General features: G+C 35.7%; 1 protein-coding gene across 1 annotated transcript in view; it reads left to right on the forward strand.

Moving 5' to 3' along the window:
* AGMO (alkylglycerol monooxygenase) overlaps nucleotides 1-20623 on the forward strand; it is a gene marked incomplete at both ends in the record, with an annotated part of 343447 nt that extends 322824 nt beyond the window's left edge. Inside the window, one exon of the mRNA XM_079711695.1 lies at nucleotides 20549-20623. Within this exon, the coding sequence (XP_079567821.1) occupies nucleotides 20549-20623 (75 nt within the window). The remainder of the gene's footprint in view (nucleotides 1-20548) is intronic.
* Nucleotides 20624-21161: the final 538 nt, after the last annotated feature.

Genomic DNA, 21161 nt, shown 5'->3' on the forward strand with positions numbered 1-21161 from the left:
CAACCCAATGGGGACTGACTGAGTCAATGTAATTTTTTATACATATATTCACCTTTGAATTAGGAGCCATGCTATTTTTTCTAATGGACACCAGACCTAGCACTAAATAAATAATCTTTTTACATTTTTCTAAAAAATATATATTTCATGAAACACCACCACTAGGAATTATTTATTTACTGTAGAATTTTTGAGAAAAATATTTTGCATTATATAACCCAGGATCCCCCTGCAGTAGCATCTGTGTAAAAAACAATTGTTTTAACAATTTTAGGTATAAAGGAAATTTAATTTAACATGAGAGATCAAAACAGAGGACCATTAGAAATGATTACTTTTTCCATACTTTCATCATAAATAAGGAGTTAAAAAGGACACTTTAGGACACTAAAAGATATAGTTCAGATGGCTGGCATGATGAAAACTCATCAGGAACATCAAACTCTCCCATGTTCTTACAGGATGAGATACATAATGGATCTATCAATACTCCAAACAATGATCAATCTATAATTGTACTTACCCACTAAAATCCTACTCTACTTTGTAGGAGAGTTATGTTTTCCCAGCAATAATTATATATTCACAGTTTTAAAAGCATCATTTTAACTATGACCATCCATGACACAGAGCTGGCATTTATAAAATCTCACATGTTCCAAATTCTACTTATAATTTTTGTCTCCTTATCTGTCACTCTGTTTTCACTTTTAATTTATTGAATCTTTTTAGCACGAAAATGAACACACTTTAGTAATCTATCTTATATCTTTATAAAGCTTTACAATTTAAAAAATTGAATCAATATTCACCATAATCTTGTGAAAATTAGAGACACTATTATTCCAATTTTATAGAGGCAGGAACTGAAATTCTAAGTAATCTCTGAGGTAAAATAATTTGTGTTGAGTTGGGACAACCTAATCTTCTTATTCCTTTTCCAGAGTTCTTCTGGTTTGACTAAGGTCACTTTATCTCCCAAGTTAATTGTAATGTGTATGTGGTTTATCATTCTTAGCCTTCACTAAGTTACCAGTGATATTCAGATTTCCTGTCAGTAGCTTAATTTTTGGATTACCAATTGATCACTTTGTCCAAAACTGTTTTTCTAGAACAATTTGAAAAACATTCCCTCTGCTGCTTTTATTCAGTAGCATTTGTTCTTTGAAAGAGTCTCATTTAAAATCCATATCAAAGAATATATACTGGGTCTTGGAGGAAAGAAAATTATGGCAAAAATAATAGATATATTGAAGAGAATTGGCCTGGCCAAAGATCACTTTTGTGAATTATTGAGATAAAAATAAATGAGGATCTTAAGGTAAAAAATTGAATTCAGTTCTGTTTTTTGGGAGAGGGACATCACTTTGTTGTACAGAAAATTGAATAGTCACCTAGAAATATAGATTACTGAAGCTCCAACTCACTTCTTACAATGTTCAAATATATTTTTGATCTAATATGTAAAATATAGAAACCATTAAAAAATAATAAACCTGTATATGTACCTATAGGCATGAGTGAGTTACTTAAATCTTTCAGTTTTCAACTCTCAGATCCAAAGAGTGGATATATATATATATATTTATATATATATATAATTATTTATTTATTATATTTATTATATATTTATTTATATAAATATATATATATATATTAATTTTAAGCCAGGAAAATTCATCTTAATTAAAATGTAAATCAGCATCTCTAGGTTTCTAGACCTGATATCAATATAAGAGGACCTTATGTAATATTTCATTAATATACTTTATAGGATATTTTACATATACTAAAAGTTTAAAATAGTATTCTTGAATATATGTGAATGAAAAGGAAAATGTGCTGTAAAGCAAGTGGATAATGCAACATCTGATTGTTTTTTGCCTGGGTTGTGGGAAAAATAAGAAATCAAGTGAATTAAGTACACATTTTGACCTTGCTGTTTCATAAAGGAACGGTGACCCCATAATGTGGAAATTTCACATCTTTACAATTTTCTCTGTATAGATTGAGCTCTTTCCTAGAAGCTCATGTTATCATGTTTCCTTTAATAATCTTTGCTTTCATAATTAAAACCATTATTATTTTTATCCTCATCATCAGCGTTGTCATTATCACTATTTGGAGCAAAGGAGATGTAGGGCTTTTGAACAGGCTCACACCTTTTTTATAGCTTTAAAAGCTAGAAAATAGGCTCTTTGAATGTTTGTAGTGTTTATGTAATCAGTACCTACATTGCCAAGGCTTATTGAAAACAGCTGGGTGCCTGCTGCCTGCCTCACCCTTTGTTGGAACTGTTGCCAGAACAGGTAGTCAGAAATGGAAAGTAGGGAAAATTCAGACATCTGGGGTGTCTCTCAGGAAAGCAGCTGTGGCTTCCTTAGGAAGCAGTCATTGTTTCCCATCAGCCAAGACTCTGTATACCCTTGGGTCCAGTTCTGGCGTGGCTGGCCTAGGAGGATGCAGTTTATGACTTAGGACTTACGCGAGAAACCATTTGGGCAGTCCCATCTCTGGCAGAACATTGAGAGAAATCCCCCAAGCTGCAAGCCATATGTGAGCTGTTGGCCTTCTATTTAGCCTACTCTGGGAGGTTCCCATTTACTGGGGCTCTAATCATTCCTTTGACACAAGCAAAAACAATACAAAAGGATCTTTTCAAAACATATCTTTCCAAGATATACTGGCCTGTTTTAAAAACTAGACATGACTATTATTTCTGTAAACATGGCATTTTTTCCCCAAAAATGAACTCATTTTTAAGAGACTTGTTTTGTTTCCTAGATAGAAGGCAAGGCAAGTACAAGGAATTTTTTTTAACAGCAGGGTAAAAGTCCTGGATTAGCAGTCTTGAATGGTATTCTGCATGCGTAAATATATTCTCTTCCACATATAAATTTTTGTACATCAAGTATTAAAAGTTGTTATTCATGTGACAAGACCTGGGCTGTTGATTTATGTCAGAGAGATGCCAGGAGCATTGCTATGTAGAGTATCAACGTGCTATTGTGGTAGGATTATCTGGCAGGAACTGCCACTCATTTACCAGGAGAATGGCATTTTGATGGATTAGAACAGAATAATTTTCTTGATAATTTTTGTTGAAACAAAGCTCTGGTTTTAGAATGTAAATGCTTTACATTTTAGTAGTCAGAAAAAGGGCATTAGAAAAGTGTGGTACTTTGAATTTTAGATTAAATATCGTGTTTTTTATCATTACTGAGGGTTCTGTTAGGACACTTAAGGACCATGATTAATCCAGCAACATTTTATTCAAAAATCTTGAGTTTCAAAACATACTGGATATGAGGCAAACAATTTTATGCCAATGTTAGGCATACTCAGGAAAACTAAAAAAAAAAATTTATTTCTAGTAGCCAGAACTTGTTGGCAGAAATATAAAAGCAAAAATTATAATAGCAATTAATTTTTAAATTCACTGAACTATCTTACACTTAAAAAGAAAGTGAAGTCATAGTACACAGGGCAAGGAGTCAGGTTATTTTTAATGTTTTACCTATTGCTAACTTTAATACAGAGTCAAACTAGGTAATGTTCATTGGGTCCCTTGTGATTTTTCCTACTCTTGTTTTATTCTTAACTTTATAAAAACTGAAACAGACTATCCTTAAAATTTTTCATTGCCCCGATTTATGTTTCCTTTTCACATTCATGAAAAGTAAAGAGGGCTTCCCTGGTGGTGCAGTGGTTGGGAGTCTGCCTGCCGATGCAGGGGACACGGGTTCGTGCCCCGGTCCGGGAAGATCCCACATGCCGCAGAGCGGCTGGGCCTCTGAGCCATGGCCGCTGAGCCTGCGCGTCCGGAGCCTGTGCTCCGCAACGGGAGAGGCCACAACAGTGAGAGGCCCGCGTACCGCAAAAAAAAAAAAAAAAAAGTAAAGAATGTGAGGCTCCATGATAAGTATAAGAGGAAGATTATGAGTGTAAAAAGACTCTTTCCAGGGCCTCCCTGGTGGCGCAGTGGTTGAGAGTCCGCCTGCCGATGCAGGGGATGCGGGTTCGTGCCCCGGTCTGGGAGGATCCCATATGCCGCGGAGCGGCTGGGCCCGTGAGCCATGGCTGCTGAGCCTGCGCATCCGGAGCCTGTGCTCCGCAACGGGAGAGGCCACAGCAGTGAGAGGCCCGCATACCACAAAAAAAAAAAAAAAAAAAAAAAAAAAAAAAAAAAAAAAGACTCTTTCCATAAAATATATATTTCCTAAGATATTTTTCCCAAAAGAATGGTCAACATTGACCCAAACATTCATTCTCACAAGTGATATTTGGACCTTTATTAATTTGACCTTATTATAACTCTCTCTCCATGTCTTCATAATGTTTTCTCTCCTGTAGTTCAAGAAAAATTTCTAAAATCTTATCATTAAGAACTTGGACAATTAGAAAAATATAAAGTTAGGCTTCAGTTTTGACAAGGCACATATTCTGGTCATACTTTGGATATAAATCATGCCTTATCAACTTTGGTTGTCTCTCTAATTTTTCCCTATGTGGTAAGTTGGGCATTTCTTTGTACCTATCCTTTTGACAAACTTCAACTAACAACAACAACAAAACTAACCTGGAAAAAACTGAGAAAAAGGAAGGCTGGATATTGAGAGTATATGTATTAAAATATTTAGAAAATTTCCAGGAAATCAGTATAAATCGAAGATGTATCATTGCATATAAGGAAAGGCAAGAATGTAGTAAGTAATCAAAGGCAATTTAAAAATCCATGTTACTGGATGGTTGTACCCATAGAATAAAGGTTGGTAATACTGGAAATATTTAAAGTAATATATCTATAAAGACACTTTATTCATAACTTTGAATTCAGAGAGGAAAAATCCACAGATGTTTTTGAGAAATGTAGCATCTATTTTCACTTTATGCTAATTATAGTTTATTCGGTTTCCACTAGATGGGTTTGTATGCACAGTAGCTAATTTATGCCAACTGTCTTCAAGTATATTCTCTGAATTGTAGGTAGGTTTTAGAGACCTCTAAGTGATCTCTAATCTTCTTATTAATATTATGGCTTTCACTGTGACAAAGTGAGAGAGTGACATGGACATATATACACTACCAAACATAAAATAGATAGCTAGTGGGAAGCAGCCGCATAGCACAGGGAAATCAACTCAGTGCTTTGTGACCACCTAGAGGGGTGGGATAGGGAGGGTGGGAGGGAGGGAGATGCAAGAGGGAAGAGATATGGGAACATATGTGTATGTATAAATGATTCACTTTGTTATAAAGCAGAAACTAACACACGATTATAAAGCAATTATACTCCAATAAAGATGTAAAAATAAAAAATAATAATAATAAAATAAAATATAACACAAGTGAACCTATGAAACAGAAACAGAATCACAGACATAGAGAACAGACTTGTGGTTGCCAAGGGGGAGGGGATTGGGGGAGGGATGGAGTGGGAGGTTGAGATTAGCATATGTAAGCTTTTATGTATAGAATGGATAGACAACAAGGTCCTACATTCGGTATCCTGTGATAAACCATAATGGAAAAGAATGTGTATAAAAAATATATATATATATTATGGCTTACAAATGTCATTGTGATATCTCAAAGGTGATCTGGGTAAACAATGGGATATTCTATAGGATTACTGCTGAAAAGGATAAACACTTTCTTGAGCAATTTAGACTTGAAGAAGTGAATAACTTATTATACATAATAGGAGGCAATCATCTCTGGGGAACTGAAGAAATGGTTGCAATAAAGATTCTGCATTTGTTATCTAGATTAACTTAGTGCTTTAGTGCTTCTTTGTCACTGAACTTATATGGGTCCTTTGCCCCCACTGAGTAGTAAAATAATGAAATACCTGATTTTTCTGGTTTTGGAGTTCAGCTGAATTATTTTAAAACTCTGTTCTAATGTTTCTTTTGTGTTTATTTTCTTTTTAAAAAACATTATTGGGGTATGCTTAGTGTATTCTCTTGTTTAAACATTAATTTCAGAAGATGTTTAATGGTTGAGGAAAACACATTCTTTGCAAATAAGCCACTGTTAGTACATGGGCATTCATGTGAACTTTCTTTTCATGTTTTTCCTTAGTTAAGAACATAAATATATTTTTTTAAACTAATGTAAAATTATGTTTGATTTAAAGTCTAAATAGAAATGAATATTACTGAATCTTTATAAGACCACATATTAAACATAGCTGTGATTATATCTGCTCTTGAATAGGGTATAGAAATAAGCACAGAGAACACAGGACTTCCAAGTAATGGTAGTAGTTTCTGGAAATATTTCTCTTAAGCCCTTTGTTCACCTGTCTGCATATTACTCAGTATTTTGGTCATATATAGAACATACTGGAAGTAAAATCAATAATTCTCAATTTGTTATGAGTTGGAATTTGTCAAATTGTGTTCTTGCAAAACTCTAGGGGAAAAAATTTATTGTTAACTAATATATTCTAATGTTTTCATTTCAGAAGGAACTTCAATACATGTGGCTTCAATTTCTACTCTAGTTCTGTTTGTGTTTATTTCTTCTCTTGCATTAATAGGAAATAGAGATATTTTGTAGCAATTCAGGTCTCATCTCTGCTTAAATTCTTATCTGTACAGCAGACAGTAGTCATGTTTAAAAATATATATATAATATTCAAAAGTATAGAGGACACCTACAAGATGGCAGAGGAGTAAGACGTGGAGATCACGTTTCTCCCCACAAATGCATCAGAAATACATCTACATGTGGAAAAACTCCTACAGAACACCTACTGAACGCTGGCAGGAGACCTCAGACTTCCCAAAAGAGCCATGTGGCTGACAGGATCTTGGTGCTCTGGCCGGGTGTCAGGCCTGTGCCTCTGTGATACGAGAGCCGACTTCAGGATATTGGTCCACCAGAGACCTTCCGGCTCCACGTAACATGAAATGGCAAAACCTTTCCCAGAGATCTCCATTTCAATGCTAAGACCCAGCTCCACTCAACGACCAGCAAGATCCGGTGCTGGACACCCTATGACAAAAAACTAGCAAGACAGGAGAACAACTGCATCCATTAGCAGGCTGCCTAAAGTCATACTAAGGTCACAAGCACCCTAAAACATACCACAGAACGTGGTCCTGCCCACCAGAAAGACAAGATCCAGCTTCATCCAGCAGAACACAGGCACTAGTCCCCTCCACCAGGAAGCCTACACAACCCACGGAACTAACCTTAGCCACTGGGGGCAGACACCAAAAACAAAGGGAACTACGAACATGCAGCCTGCAAAAAGGAGACTCAAAACACAGTAAGTGAAGCAAAATGAGAAGACAGAGAAACACACAGCAGATGAACAACCAAGGAAAGACCCACCAGATCAAACAAATGAAGGGGAAATAGGCAGTCTACCTGAAAAAGAATTCAGAGTAATGATAGTAAAGATGATCCAAAATCTTGGAAATAGAATGGAGAAAATACACGAAACGTTCAACAAGGACCTAGAAGAACTAAAGAGCAAACAAACAATGATGGACAACACAATAAATGAAATTAAAAATTCTCTAGAAGGCGGGGCTTCCCTGGTGGCGCAGTGGTTGAGAATCTGCCTGCTAATTCAGGGGACACGGGTTCGAGCCCTGGTCTGGGAGGATCCCACATGCCACGGAGCGGCTGGGCTCGTTAGCCATGGCCGCTGAGCCTGTGCGTCTGGACCCTGTGCTCCACAAAAAGAGAGGCCACAACAGTGAGAGGCCCGCGCACTGCGATGACGAGTGGCCCCCACTTGCCACAACTAGAGAAAGCCCTCGCACAGAAATGAAGACCCAACACAGCCAAAAATAAATAAATTAATTAATTTAAAAAAATTCTCTAGAAGGAATCAATAGCAGAATAACTGAGGCAGAAGAACAGATAAGTGACCTGGAAGATAAAATAGTGGAAATAACTCCCTCAGAGCAGAATAAAGAAAAAAGAATTAAAAGAATTGAGGACAGTTTCAGAGACTTCTGGGAAAACATTAAATGCAACACATTCGGATTATAGAGATCCCAGAAGAAGAAGAGAAAAAGGAAGGGACTGAGAAAATATTTGAAGAGATTATAGTTGAAAACTTCCCTAATATGGGAAAGGAAAGAGTCAATCAAGTCCAGGAAGTGCAGAGAGTTCCATACAGGTTAAATCCAAGGAGAAACATGCCAAGACACATCATAATCAAACTATCAAAAATTAAACACAAAGACAAAACATTAAAAGCAGCAAGGAAAAAACAACAAATAACATACAAGGGAATCCCCATAAGTTTAAGAGCTGCCTGTTCAGCAGCAACTCTGCCACCCAGAAGGGAGTGGCAGGACATACTTAAAGTGATGAAAGGGAAAAACCTACAACCAAGATTACCCAGCAAGGATCTCATTCAGATTCGACAGAGAAATTAAGACCTTTATAGACAAGCAAAAGCTAAGAGAATTCATCATCACCAGACCAGCGTTACAACAAATGCTAAATGAACTTCTCTAGGCAGGAAACGCAAGAGAAGGAAAAGACCTACAAAAACATACCCAAAACAATTAAGAAAATGGTAAGAGGAACATAGATATCGAGAATTACCTTAAATGTAAATGTATTAAATGCTCCAACCAAAAGACAGAGTGGCTGAATGCATACAAAAACAAGACCCGTATATATGCTGTCTACAAGACACCCACTTTAGACTTAGGGACACATACAAACTGAAAATGAGGGGATGGAAAAAGATATTCTATGCAAATGGAAATCAAAAGAAAGCTGGAGTAGCAATTCTCATATCAGACAAAATAGATTTTAAAATAAAGACTATTATAAGGGACAAAGAAGGACACTACATAATGATCAAGAGATCAATCCAAGAAGAAGATATAACAATTGTACATATTTATGCACCCAACAGAGGAGCACCTCAATACATAAGGCAAATGCTAACAGCCATAAAAGGGGAAATTGACAGTAAGACAATCATAGTAGGGAACTTTAACACCCCACTTTCACCAATGGACAGATCACCCAAAATGAAAATAAATAAGGAAACACAAGCTTTAAATGATACATTAAACAAGATGGACTTAATTGATATTTATAGGATATTCCATCCAAAAACAACAGAATACACCTTCTTCTCAAGTGCTCATGAGACATTCTCTGGGATAGACCATATCTTGGGTCACAAATCAAGCCTTGGTAAATTTAAGAAAATTGAAATCGTATCAAGTACCTTTTCCGACCACAGTGCTATGAGACTAGATATCAATTACAGGAAAAAATCTGTAAAAAATACAAACACATGGAGGCTAAACAATACACTACTAAATAACTAAGGGAGCCCTGAAGAAATCAAAGAGGAAATCAAAAAATACCTAGAAAAAAATGACAATGAACACATGATGACCCAAAACCTATGGGATGCAGCAAAAGTAACTCTAAGAGGGAAGTTTATAACAATACAATCCTACATCAAGAAACAGGAAACATCTCAAATAAACAACCAAACCTTACACCAATTGGAGAAAGAAGAACAAAAAAAAAAACCCCAAAGTTAGCAAAAGGAAAGAAATCATAAAGATCAGATCAGAAATAAATGAAAAAAAAAATGAAGGAAATGATAGCAAAGATCAATAAAACTAAAAGCTGGTTCTTTGAGAAGATAAAGAAAACTGATAAACCATTAGCCAGACTCATCAAGAAAAAAGGAAAAAACTCCAATCAATAGAATTAGAAATGAAAAAGGAGAAGTAACAACTGACACTGCAGAAAATCAAAGGATCATGAGAGATTACCAGAAGCAACTCTATGCCAATAAAATGGACAACCTGGAAGAAATGGACAAATTCTTAGAAAAGCACAACCTTCCAAGACTGAACCAGGAAGGAGGAGAAAATATAAAAAGACCAATCACAAGCACTGAAATTGAGACTGTGATTAAAAATCTTCCAACAAACACAAAGCCCAGGACAAGATGGCTTCACAGGAGAATTCTATCAAACATTTAGAGAAGAGCTTACACCTATCATTCTCAAACTCTTCCAAAATATAGCAGAGGGAGGAACACTCCCAAACTCATTCTACGAGGCCACCATTACCCTGATACCAAAACCAGAAAAAGATGTCACAAAGAAAGAAAACTACAGGCCAATATCACTGATGAACATAGATGCAAAAATGCTCAACAAAATACTAACAAACAGAATCCAACAGCACATTAAAGTGATCATACACCATGATCAAGTGGGATTTATCCTAGGAATGGAAGGATTCTTCAATATATGTAAATCAATCAATATGGTAAACCATATTAAGAAACTGAAAGAGAAAAACCATATGATCATCTCAATAGATGCAGACAAAGCTTTTGACAAAATTCAACACCCATTTATGATAAAAACCCTCCAGAAAGTAGGCATAGAGTGAACTTACCTCAACATAATAAAGGCCATATATGACAAACCCACAGCCAGCATCGTACTCAATGGTGAAAAACTGAAACCATTTCCTCTAAGATCAGGAACAAGACAAGGTTGTCCACTGTCACCACTGTTATTTAACATAGTTTTGGAAGTTTTAGCCATGGCAATGAGAGACAAAAAAGAAATAAAAGAAATCCAAATCAGAAAAGAAGTAAATCTGTAACTGTTTGCAGATGACATGATACTATACATAGAGAACCCTAAAGATGCTATCAGAAAAGTACTAGAGCTAATCAATGACTTTGGTAAAGTAGCAGGATACAAAATTAATGCACAGAAATCTCTAACATTCCTATGCACTAATGATGAAAAATGTGAAACAGAAATTAACAAAACACACCCATTTACCATTGCAAAAAATAGTAAAATATGTAGGTATAAACCTACCTAAGGAGACAAAAGACCTGTATGCAGAAAACTATAAGACACTGATGAAAGAAATTAAAGATGATAAAAACAGATGGAGAGATATACTACAATCTTGGATTGGAAGAATCAACATTGTGAAAATGACTATACTACCCAAAGCAATCTACAGATTCAATGCAATCCCTATCAGACTACCAATGGCATTTTTCACAGAACTAGCACAAAAAATTTCGCAATTTGAATGGAAACACAACAGACCCTGAATAGCAAAAACAATCTTGAGAAAGAAAAACGGAGCTGGAGGAATCAGGCTCCTGGACTTCAGACTATACTACAAAGCTACAGTAATCAAGACAGTATGGTAGTGGCACAAAAACAGAAATATAGATCAATGGAACAGGATAGAAAGCCCAGAGATAAACCCACGCACCTATGGTCAACTTATCTATGACAAAGGAGGCAAGGATATACACTGGAGAAAAGACAGCTTCTTCAATAAGTGGTGCTGGGAAAACTGGACAGCTACATGTAAAAGAATGCAGTCAGAACACTCCCTTACACCATACACAAAAATAAACTCAAAATGGATTAAAGACCTAAATGTAAGGTGAGACACTCTAAAACTCTTAGAGGAAAACATAGGCAGAACACTCTATGACATCAGTCACAGCAAGATCCTTTTTGACCCACCTCCTAGAGAAATGGAAATAAAAACAAAAATAAACAAAAGGGACCTAATGAAACTTAAAAGCTTTTGCACAGCAAAGGAAACCATAAACAGGATGAAAAGATAACCCTCAGAATGGGAGAAAATATTTGCAAATGAAGCAACTGACAAAGGATTAATCTCCAAAATTTACAAGCAGCTCATGCAGCTCACCTTCAAAAAAACAAACAACCCAATCCAAAAATGGGCAGAAGACCTAAATAGACATTTCTCCAAAGAAGATATACAGATTGCCAACAAACACATGAAAGAATGCTCAACATCATTAATCATTAGAGAAATGCAAATCAAAACTACAATGAGATATCATCTCACACCGGTCAGAATGGCCCTCATCAAAAATTCTACAAAGAAATGCTGGAGAGGGTGTGGTGAAAAGGGAACCCTCTTGCACTGTTGCTGGGAAGGTAAATTGATACAGCCATTATGGAGAATAGTATGGAGATTCCTTAAGAAACTAACAATAGAAATACCATACGACCCAGCAATCTCAGTACTGGGTATATACACTGAGAAAACCATAATTCAAAAAGAGTCATGTACCACAATGTTCATTGCAACACTATTTACAACAGCCAGGACATGGAAGCAACCTAAGTGTCCATTGACAGATGAATGGATAAAGAAGCTGCGGCACATATATACAATGGAATATTACTCAGCCATAAAAAGAAATGAAATTGAGTTATTTGTAGTGAGGTGGATGGACCTGGAGTCTGCCATGCAGCGTGAAGTGAGTCAGAGGGAGAAAAGCAAATACTGTATGCTAACACATATATATGGATCTAAAAGAAAAAATGGTTCTGAAGAACCTAGGGGCAGGACAGGAATAGAGATGCAGACATAGAGAATGTACTTGAGGACACGGGGAGGGGTAAGGGTAAGCTGGAATGAAGTGAGAGAGTGGCTTGGACTTACATACACTACCAAATGTAAAATAGATAGCTAGTGGGGAGCAGCTGTATAGCATAGGGAGATCAGCTCAGTGCTTTTTGACCACCTAGAGGGGTGGGATAGGGAGTGGGAGGGAGATACAAGAAGGAGGAGATATGGGGATGTGTGTATATGTGTGGCTGATTCACTTTTTTTAAAAAGCAGAAGCTAGCACACCATTGTGAAGCAATTGTACTCCAGTAGAGATGTTAAAAAATAAATTAAAAAGACATCTCCCCCTCAAAAAAAAATAGTGGATTATATTACACTAAGGCTGTCAGTAGTCAAGGAAATCATTTTTCACCCTTAATATTCAAATGACATAGCAGGAGCTATATGTACCTTATACCTATAACTATTTTATACTGACACCATTAATCCACATCAAACATTTTGACATTATAAAACTCTTTATCATATAAAATATTACTGTCACTTGATTGAATAGATTTTTATTTTTGTCCTTCATCTTTTTTTTCACAAAAAATGTATTAGTCAAATACTTGTCTGATTAAAAAAAAAAGTTGTGAGAAGAAAAGAAAAAAAATATTTAAAACAGGGTCCAGTTAGGAAAACAGAAACCACTCTAGGTATTTCAAACAGTGGGATGTTAATACAAGGAACTGGTTTCAAAGGCATTGGAAGGGGCGGAAGAGCAAATGGAAGGAGGTGGGACTGGAGCACCAAAAGGGATGAATCAGTGAGACCCAGAGATCAGAAAATGCGGGTGCCCTGCCGCTCAGCTCACAAGCCGGTGCTGGCTGTGGTGAGACACTACTGCAGTTGGTTCCAGATCCATTGAAGAGGCACTACCTAGAGCAGAGCTGGAACTGCTGAGAGCAGTGCTGCCTGTGCCCAGGCTGCTGCCATCCAGATCACCTCCCCTCCATTGTCACTACAGCTTCATCAGTAACTGCCCCCAAGGGCCAGAGCCAGAAGCAGAAAGCTGCCCTCTTCCTCCTGCCTTCTGCTCTCCACCACCATTCTACTACCTTCTGTTTTCTGGTTGCTCTTTCTTGTCCTTTGGGCTCCATTTCATCCTTGTCATCAGGACCACTGTGTCCCTGCCTGTCCTCTTCTCACTAAACACACTGCTCCCAGGGTGACCTCATCACAGCACCATTTCTTTTTTTTTTTTTTTAATTTTTGTTGGGGTGTGATTGATTTACAATATCGTGTTAGTTTCAGGTGTACAGCAAGGTGAATCAGTTATACATATACCCACTCTTTTTCTTTTTTTTTTTTCGATTTTTTTTCTATATAGGCCATTATGGAGTATTGAGTAGAGTTCCCTTTGTTACATGGCAGGTTCTTATTAGTTGTCTGTTTTATATATGGCAGTGTGTATATGTCAATCCCAGTCTCCCAATTTATCCCTCTCCCCTTTATACCCTGATAACCATAAGTTTGTTTTCTACATCCTTGACTCTACTTCTGTTTTGTAAATAAGTTCATTTGTACCTTTATTTTTAGATTCCACATATAAGCAATATCATGTGATATTTGTCTTTCTGTGTCTGGCTTGCTTCACTCAGTATGACAGTCTCTAGGTCCTTCCATGTTGTTGTAAATGCACAATGCCATTTCTAATAGCAAAAACATGATTCTGAAATGACTCAAGCATTCAACAGTACAGCATTGGATAAATATAGGTTATTCTTTAGATGGAATACTATGCACCATTTGGTGAAAACTGCACTGTACATCTGTTGACACTGAGAGACATTTATGGAATTGCTTAGTTAATAAACCATGTTATAATATTACATGTAAAAAATGTATATTTAACAAACAATTGATTTTATTTTTCTCCAAATAATTCAGTAAAAACTTCTGTACATTTACTGTGTTTCCCTTAAAACAAATTGCTGCTGTTGTGGTTGTTACACTTGTGTAAAATAGCCAGTTAACTGATATTTTATGAACCTTATCAATGTCAGAGAAAGAATTTTTAAATAAAAATATACTTTTCAGTTTATAAGTGATGCTTTATTGGTTTGTAGGTTCTTTATTAGTGATACAAAATAGGTACATTCATTCCAGGAGAATTTTAGGAAATCAACATGGAGGTCTAAATTTGCTTCAAAATATACACAATGGAGTACAAGCCTACCTTGGAGATACTGTGGATTTGGTTCCAGACCACCATAGTAAAGAAATATTACAATAAAGTGAGTCACACAAATATTTTGGTTCCCCACTGCATATGTTATATTTACACTATATTGTAGTCTATTAAGTGTACAATAGCATTATGTCTAAAAAAATTTTACATACTTTAATTAAAAAATACTTTATTGCTAAAAATGCTAACTATCATCTAAGCCTTCAGTGAGTTATGGTAGTACCATCAAAAATCACAGATCACTATAACAAATATAATAATAATAAAGTTTGAAATTTGTGAGAATTACCAAAATGTGACAGAGAGATAGGAAGTGAGTAAGTGTAGTTGGAGAAATGGCACCTATAAACTTGCTTCATGCAGGTTTGGTACAGACAATACTGTACTGACCTCAGACTATATTACAAAGCTACAGTCATCAAAACAGTATGGTACTAGGCAGAACGAGACATACAGATCAATGGAACAGAATAGAAAGCCAGAAATCAACCCATGCACTTATGGTCAATTAATCTACAACAAAGGGAGCAAGACTATACAGTGGAGAAAAGACAGTTTCTTCAACAAGTGGTGCTGTGAAGATTAGACAGCTACATGTAAAAGAATGAAATTAGAACAGTCTCTAACACCATATACAAAAATAAAATCAAAATGGATTAAAGACATAAATGTAAGACCAGATACTATAAAACTCCTAGAGGAAAACATAGGTAGAACAGTCTGTGACATAAATCACAGCAATATCTTTTTGGATCCATTTCCTAGAGTAGTGGAAACAATAAAAAATAAATAAACAAATGGGACCTAATTGAACTTAAAAGTTTTTGCACAGCAAATTGAGTCCATAAACAAAACAAAAAGACAACCTATGGAGTGGGAGAAAATATTTGCAAACGATGTGACTGACAAGGGATTAATTTCCAAAATATACAAACAGCTCATATAGCTTAATATCAAAAAACAAACAACCCAATCAAAAAATGGGCAGAAGGCCTAAATAGACATTTCTCCAAAGAAGACATACAGATGGCCAACAGGCACATGAAAAGATGCTTAACATTGCTAATTATTAGAGAAATGCAAATCAAAACTAGAATGAATTATCACCTCACACCAGTGAGAATGGCCATCGTTAAAAAGTCTACAAATAAGAAATGCTGGAGAGGATGTGGAAAAAAAGGAACCCTCCTGCACTGTTGGTGGGAATGTAAATTCATGCAGCCACTATAGAGAACAGTATGGAGGTTCTTTAAAAAACTGAAAATAGAATTACCATATGATCCAGCAATCCTACTCTCAGGCAAATATCTTGAGTAAACTCTAATCTGAAAAGATACATGCACCCCAGTGTTCACAGAAGCACTATTTACAATAGCCAAGACGTGGAAGCAACCTAAATGTCCATTGACAGGTTAATAAAGGAGATGTGATACATATATATATACAATGCAATGTTACTCTGCCATGAAAAAGAGTGAAATAATACCATTTGCAGCAACATGGATGGACCTAAAGATTATCATATTAAGTGAAGTAAGCCAAACAAAGACAAATATCATATGATATCACTTATATGTGGAATCTAAAAAGATGACACAACTGAACTTATTTATGAAACAGAAATAGACTCACAGACATAGAAAACAAACTTATGGTTACCAAAGGGGATAGCAGGGGAGGGGTGAGAGATAAATTAGGCGTTTGGGATTAACATATACACATTACTCTATGTAAAATAGATAACCAACAAGGACCAACTGTATAGCACAGGGAACTATACTCAATATCTTGTAATAACCTATAATGGAAAAGAATCTGAAAAAGCATAGATATATATGTATATATGTATATATAACTGAATCACTTTGCTGTACACTTGAAACTAATAAAACATTGTAAATTAACTATTTCAATTTTAAAAAGTTAAAAAAAAAGGAATAGATGCCTGATTTGCTCCATTTTTAATAAGGCCTCAAAAAACACAAGACTTGGGCTTCCCTGGTGGCGCAGTGGTTGAGAGTCCGCCTGCCGATGCAGGGGAGGCGGGTTCGTGCCCCGGTCTGGGAGGATCCCACATGCCGCGGAGCGGCTGGGCCCGTGAGCCATGGCCGCTGAGCCTGCGCGTCCGGAGCCTGTGCTCCGCAATGGGAGAGGCCACAACGGTGAGAGGCCCGCGTACCACAAAAAAAAAAAAAAAAAAAAAAAACACAAGACTTAACGGGGAGGAGCAGCAGAATGACACGTCAGTTCCCGCTGACATTTTATTATGGATTAATGGCTCAGATTAGCCACCTGCCAATTGGTGAACTTTTGGGAAAGGGGCGGAGAAAATGTGGAGAGCATCTGTACAGGCCAAAGTTCAGGCATCAGAGTGGAGGGCCCTGAGAAGTCAAGGAAATAGCCTGAAGACAAGGGCCACTAATGATGTGTTACACAGGGAGGGCTTGACACCAAGAGTGAACTTTCTCTGTTTCATATTTTGAATCCAGCTGTTAAAATCATGGGACTTGCCCAGACCTAGAATAAAATAAGTGTTCATTGAGTTTGTACATATCTGGAAGCATCATATCTACAGATTAGGGAAGAATACTGCAAAGAAAAAGTGCTGTGGTTTCCATGTAGTCTTACACTGGCCTAAGTAGTAATTCCCCTGCCTTCATTGTACAAATAGTTGATTGAGAAATATGTTAATGAGCAATTATCTCAAATGACACTTTTAATCTGATCAGCTATGGAGAACTAAAATAAACAGCCTAATACAAAAATCAAGAGAAAGATTGGACAAGGGAAAATTTTAAATGAAATGACTATAATAATCAAGTGATCATATTGAGTCCATGTTAAGTAGTTTTCCAGCTTAAAATTATATATGAAATGTATGTTTAGATCTATTATAAGTATATATACACATTCAAAAATATAAAAGCAAATCTGTGTTTTCCTATTTATTTTCTAATAAAACTGGGTATCTATTTCAGGGTCATGCATATTTTGAGAAGGACATATTCATTGCGTTTAATTTCTATGATCTTGTGCCAATCTGGATTTCATTACATATTTTTAAAATCCACTTTATGCTTAAAATATTGATTGTGAAAAGGTCTTAGAAACCTAGTAGTTAGTGGCAAAAAAGTACAGTGATTACTAAAAAAGAGAAAATGAATTCACTGTTGATGTTCATATTCACTGAACTAACTTCCCAGGATGTGTAGTTTGATTTTCTGGGGGACATTAAGTAAACAAAAAACATCATACAAGCTCTGATATTTAGTAGTTTTGTGACTGCTTGGTAAGCCACATAAATTATGAGTTCCCATTGCCTCACCAGTAAACTGGATACCAATTCTCCAAGTTCGCTGTGAGAATAAAACATTATAATCTAATAAAGGCACCTAAGACAATGCCCAGCCTAAGCAAGGGTTTCACTGTGCATTAATCTTACATGTGAATCTGACCTCTTCGCTTCATTAGCTTTTCTCCTCCATTTGGAGGGATAATACGTAGGGGCCTGAAAAAATAGAAAACCAAAAACAGAGAAACAAAATAAAACTACAAACTGTGCAACATTGCATTTTTTGGTAAAAAGGTAAAAGCATTTTAGGTAATACGATAAGATCTTTGTGTTTTAATTAGGGATGGGTCCTTAAGGAAATAGAACTGGATTTATAGTTTCAAAAGTGGAAAGATTTAGTTGGGAAGTGGTGAATTAACAACAAAGGCAGGTACTGAATTATAATCTTTCTCACACTCTTGTTAGATCAAAGGTTCTTAATATTGCAGAGATCCTAGATGAAAGTATGGATAGTCTAGTGGGTGGAGAGTAGGGACGAGGAGAATTATGACATACAAAATTTTACACACAGTTGTAGAGGTTTCATTCTCCCTAGACTTAAACCAATGAAATAATCCATGTGACCCTAGACACTAGATTGAAAACCAATACAAATTTCTGCTGCCAAATATTTTTCAGATACCAGTGCCTTGCACAGCACAAAGTATCCGTTAGTTTCTCAATTGAAAACCAATAAAAATTTCTGCTGCCAAATATTTTTCAGATACCAGTGCCTTGCACAGCACAAAGTATCCATTAGTTTCTCAATTAATATTATGGATCCAAATTAAACTATTCACCCCGATATCATAGATTTATCATCTCTGTCCCACTTGAAAGCTGTCTTCTCAGCTATCCCTCTGCCAACATTAACCCATGTTCATATACAAATGTAATTCACTGCACAATCTACTAACTTTCACAAATATCCCTTATCTTGATATTACTTTGCTTGGCACCGCGTGAGAAATCCCATGAGGTCATTTTACTTAAAGTACAATCAAAAGAAACAAAATTAAAACCAGCCTTTAAGCATATTGCATTTGATTTCTGAGGCAACTTCAGAATGTTAATATTATTCTTGACTCCTGCTTCAAAATAACTTTTGATTTTATTTTTGGTATTTTTTTTTATATTGTGGATGTTATAGGCTGAAAGTAACACATGGATTTGAATAAAACTATCAGATTAGCTAATGTGAAGGATAATAGTTCTCTAGAAAGAACAAGAATGTTCATATGAAACTGAACAACCTACCCATCTAATCTAAATATCTGGGTTTAAGAGGGTTTTGTTGTTGTTGTTATTTTCATATCCAAAGAGGGTTTTGTTGTTGTTGTTATTTTCATATCCAGTCTTTAATAGCAAATTCATGGCAGTTGAGGGTATTTTCTGTGAATGAATGACTGGCCTCAGTTAATGGCCTTGGCTTCACTTTAGTCCATCACCCCAGAATGTTCCCCATGCCTTCATATTATTACTTAACTATGTCTCTTTGTACATTTTAATGGATCTTTCAGTAATTGTGATCTTTCTGGGGAGAGGCAAGTGGTCATATTTTAATCATTTGAAGAAGAAGTTTGCACAGTAAAAAAAAAGTATGGAGAAATGCTTTCACAGCTTTCCCCATATCCCCAGCTGTTTGGACATTTTTCATCATCACTCTAATAACACATAAAATGGAGATCATAAAAGAAATCCTGTAGCTTAATTTTAGTGTATAGGTAAAGGGTAAGGGTTGACTTTGGAAAGCTCTGAGGTGTAAGGACTATGACCAGTGCCTAGATTTTACATCAAGAAGAGCAGAAGGTGTGTGTGTTTAGGTCATTATGGCATTTAGATGACACACAATGAAAATTTCTGCAACCGGTTAATTCTTCCTGAAGATGGCTGTATTATCATTCTTGCTAGGATCATAAGAAGTCAACACTTTTACTTGGTTAAATTTTGGTGATTTATTGGGAATGTGTGGTGTTACTCGAAAGCAAAGGGGTAAACTCAATGAACTCTTATGATTTATTATGATTTAGTATGTCTTCAATTCTAAAGAGAATTTTGCAGTTACAGTTTTACACCTGGTAAGATCAAAAGACTAAGTAGTTAAGTCAGCACTATTTAGAATTTAATTCATGTTGGGTGAAGTTCATAATATGGTAGATCACATTGCCTCAGAGAGAAATGATTCCTTAATACTGTTTTTATTTCTCCTTTTCCAAAGGCTTCTTAAACTATATAAATAATGAGATTGTTTAGTACAATACAAACAACATGCAATGTATCCAAAAGCCGGAAGACAGTTCTGTTTCATTCACTGCCTAATTTACATAGCCCCATCCCTAGAAATGACCCAGATTTGTGAGGATATTTTATTTTAAAAGCCACAGAAACAAAACTTTTTACTCCTACTCTTCACATAACATGTTTTAAGCTGGGTTGGCTATATTCTATCAGTGAACAACTGCTAGATTCAATTTGAATAATTTAATTGCTTAAAATATGTATATTCATTTTCCCCTAGAAAGGTATTTCTAACTCAGTTGAACAGAAGTATTGAATCAATTTTAATTGTTCTTCCTCTCTGTATTTTATTTCTTCAGATTTTTTTTTCCATCTGCATTGCTTTCTGGGGAGTAAGAAGCATGAAGCAACTTGTCTCAGACCCTTGGAAATGACTAAACGTTTGTACACAACTCTCTTGTTTTAATCATTTGTCCACAACCATAATATATTACTACTGCCTATGGAAGTATAATTATCTTATATAATGATTATATGAACTATTTCTCTAATGTGAGGTAAATACATTTATCTACTCTTGCTTCCTTTCTGCATTTATTATTCTCTATTAAAATTAAAGTCAGCTGCAGTTACTTTATTGCTAGGGTTGAAAGAAAATGATTTCAAATAGAATGATGTTACATTCACTGGTAACATCTAAGCCAATGAGTATGAGAATAAGGGACAAAACTTCAAAACAGTAAAAAGAATGAAGATTTTATTAGCATTGTTTAGACAACTTTTCATTTGCTGTCTGCTAAAATTGTGCTTGGATACATATTTGTTGTCATAAAAATGTATTACATGAGTTGTCTGCCTAAGGCTAGGTTTACCTTTGAAAGCCATATAACCTAAGGAGTAACATTACAGAAAATGACATCACTGAAATGAAAATCCCCAGAATTCATCAGAATTCATTTATTCCATAGATTA

This window comes from Hyperoodon ampullatus (genome assembly GCF_949752795.1).
Source record: "Hyperoodon ampullatus genome assembly, chromosome: 9".
NCBI classification, from domain to species: domain Eukaryota; kingdom Metazoa; phylum Chordata; class Mammalia; order Artiodactyla; family Ziphiidae; genus Hyperoodon; species Hyperoodon ampullatus.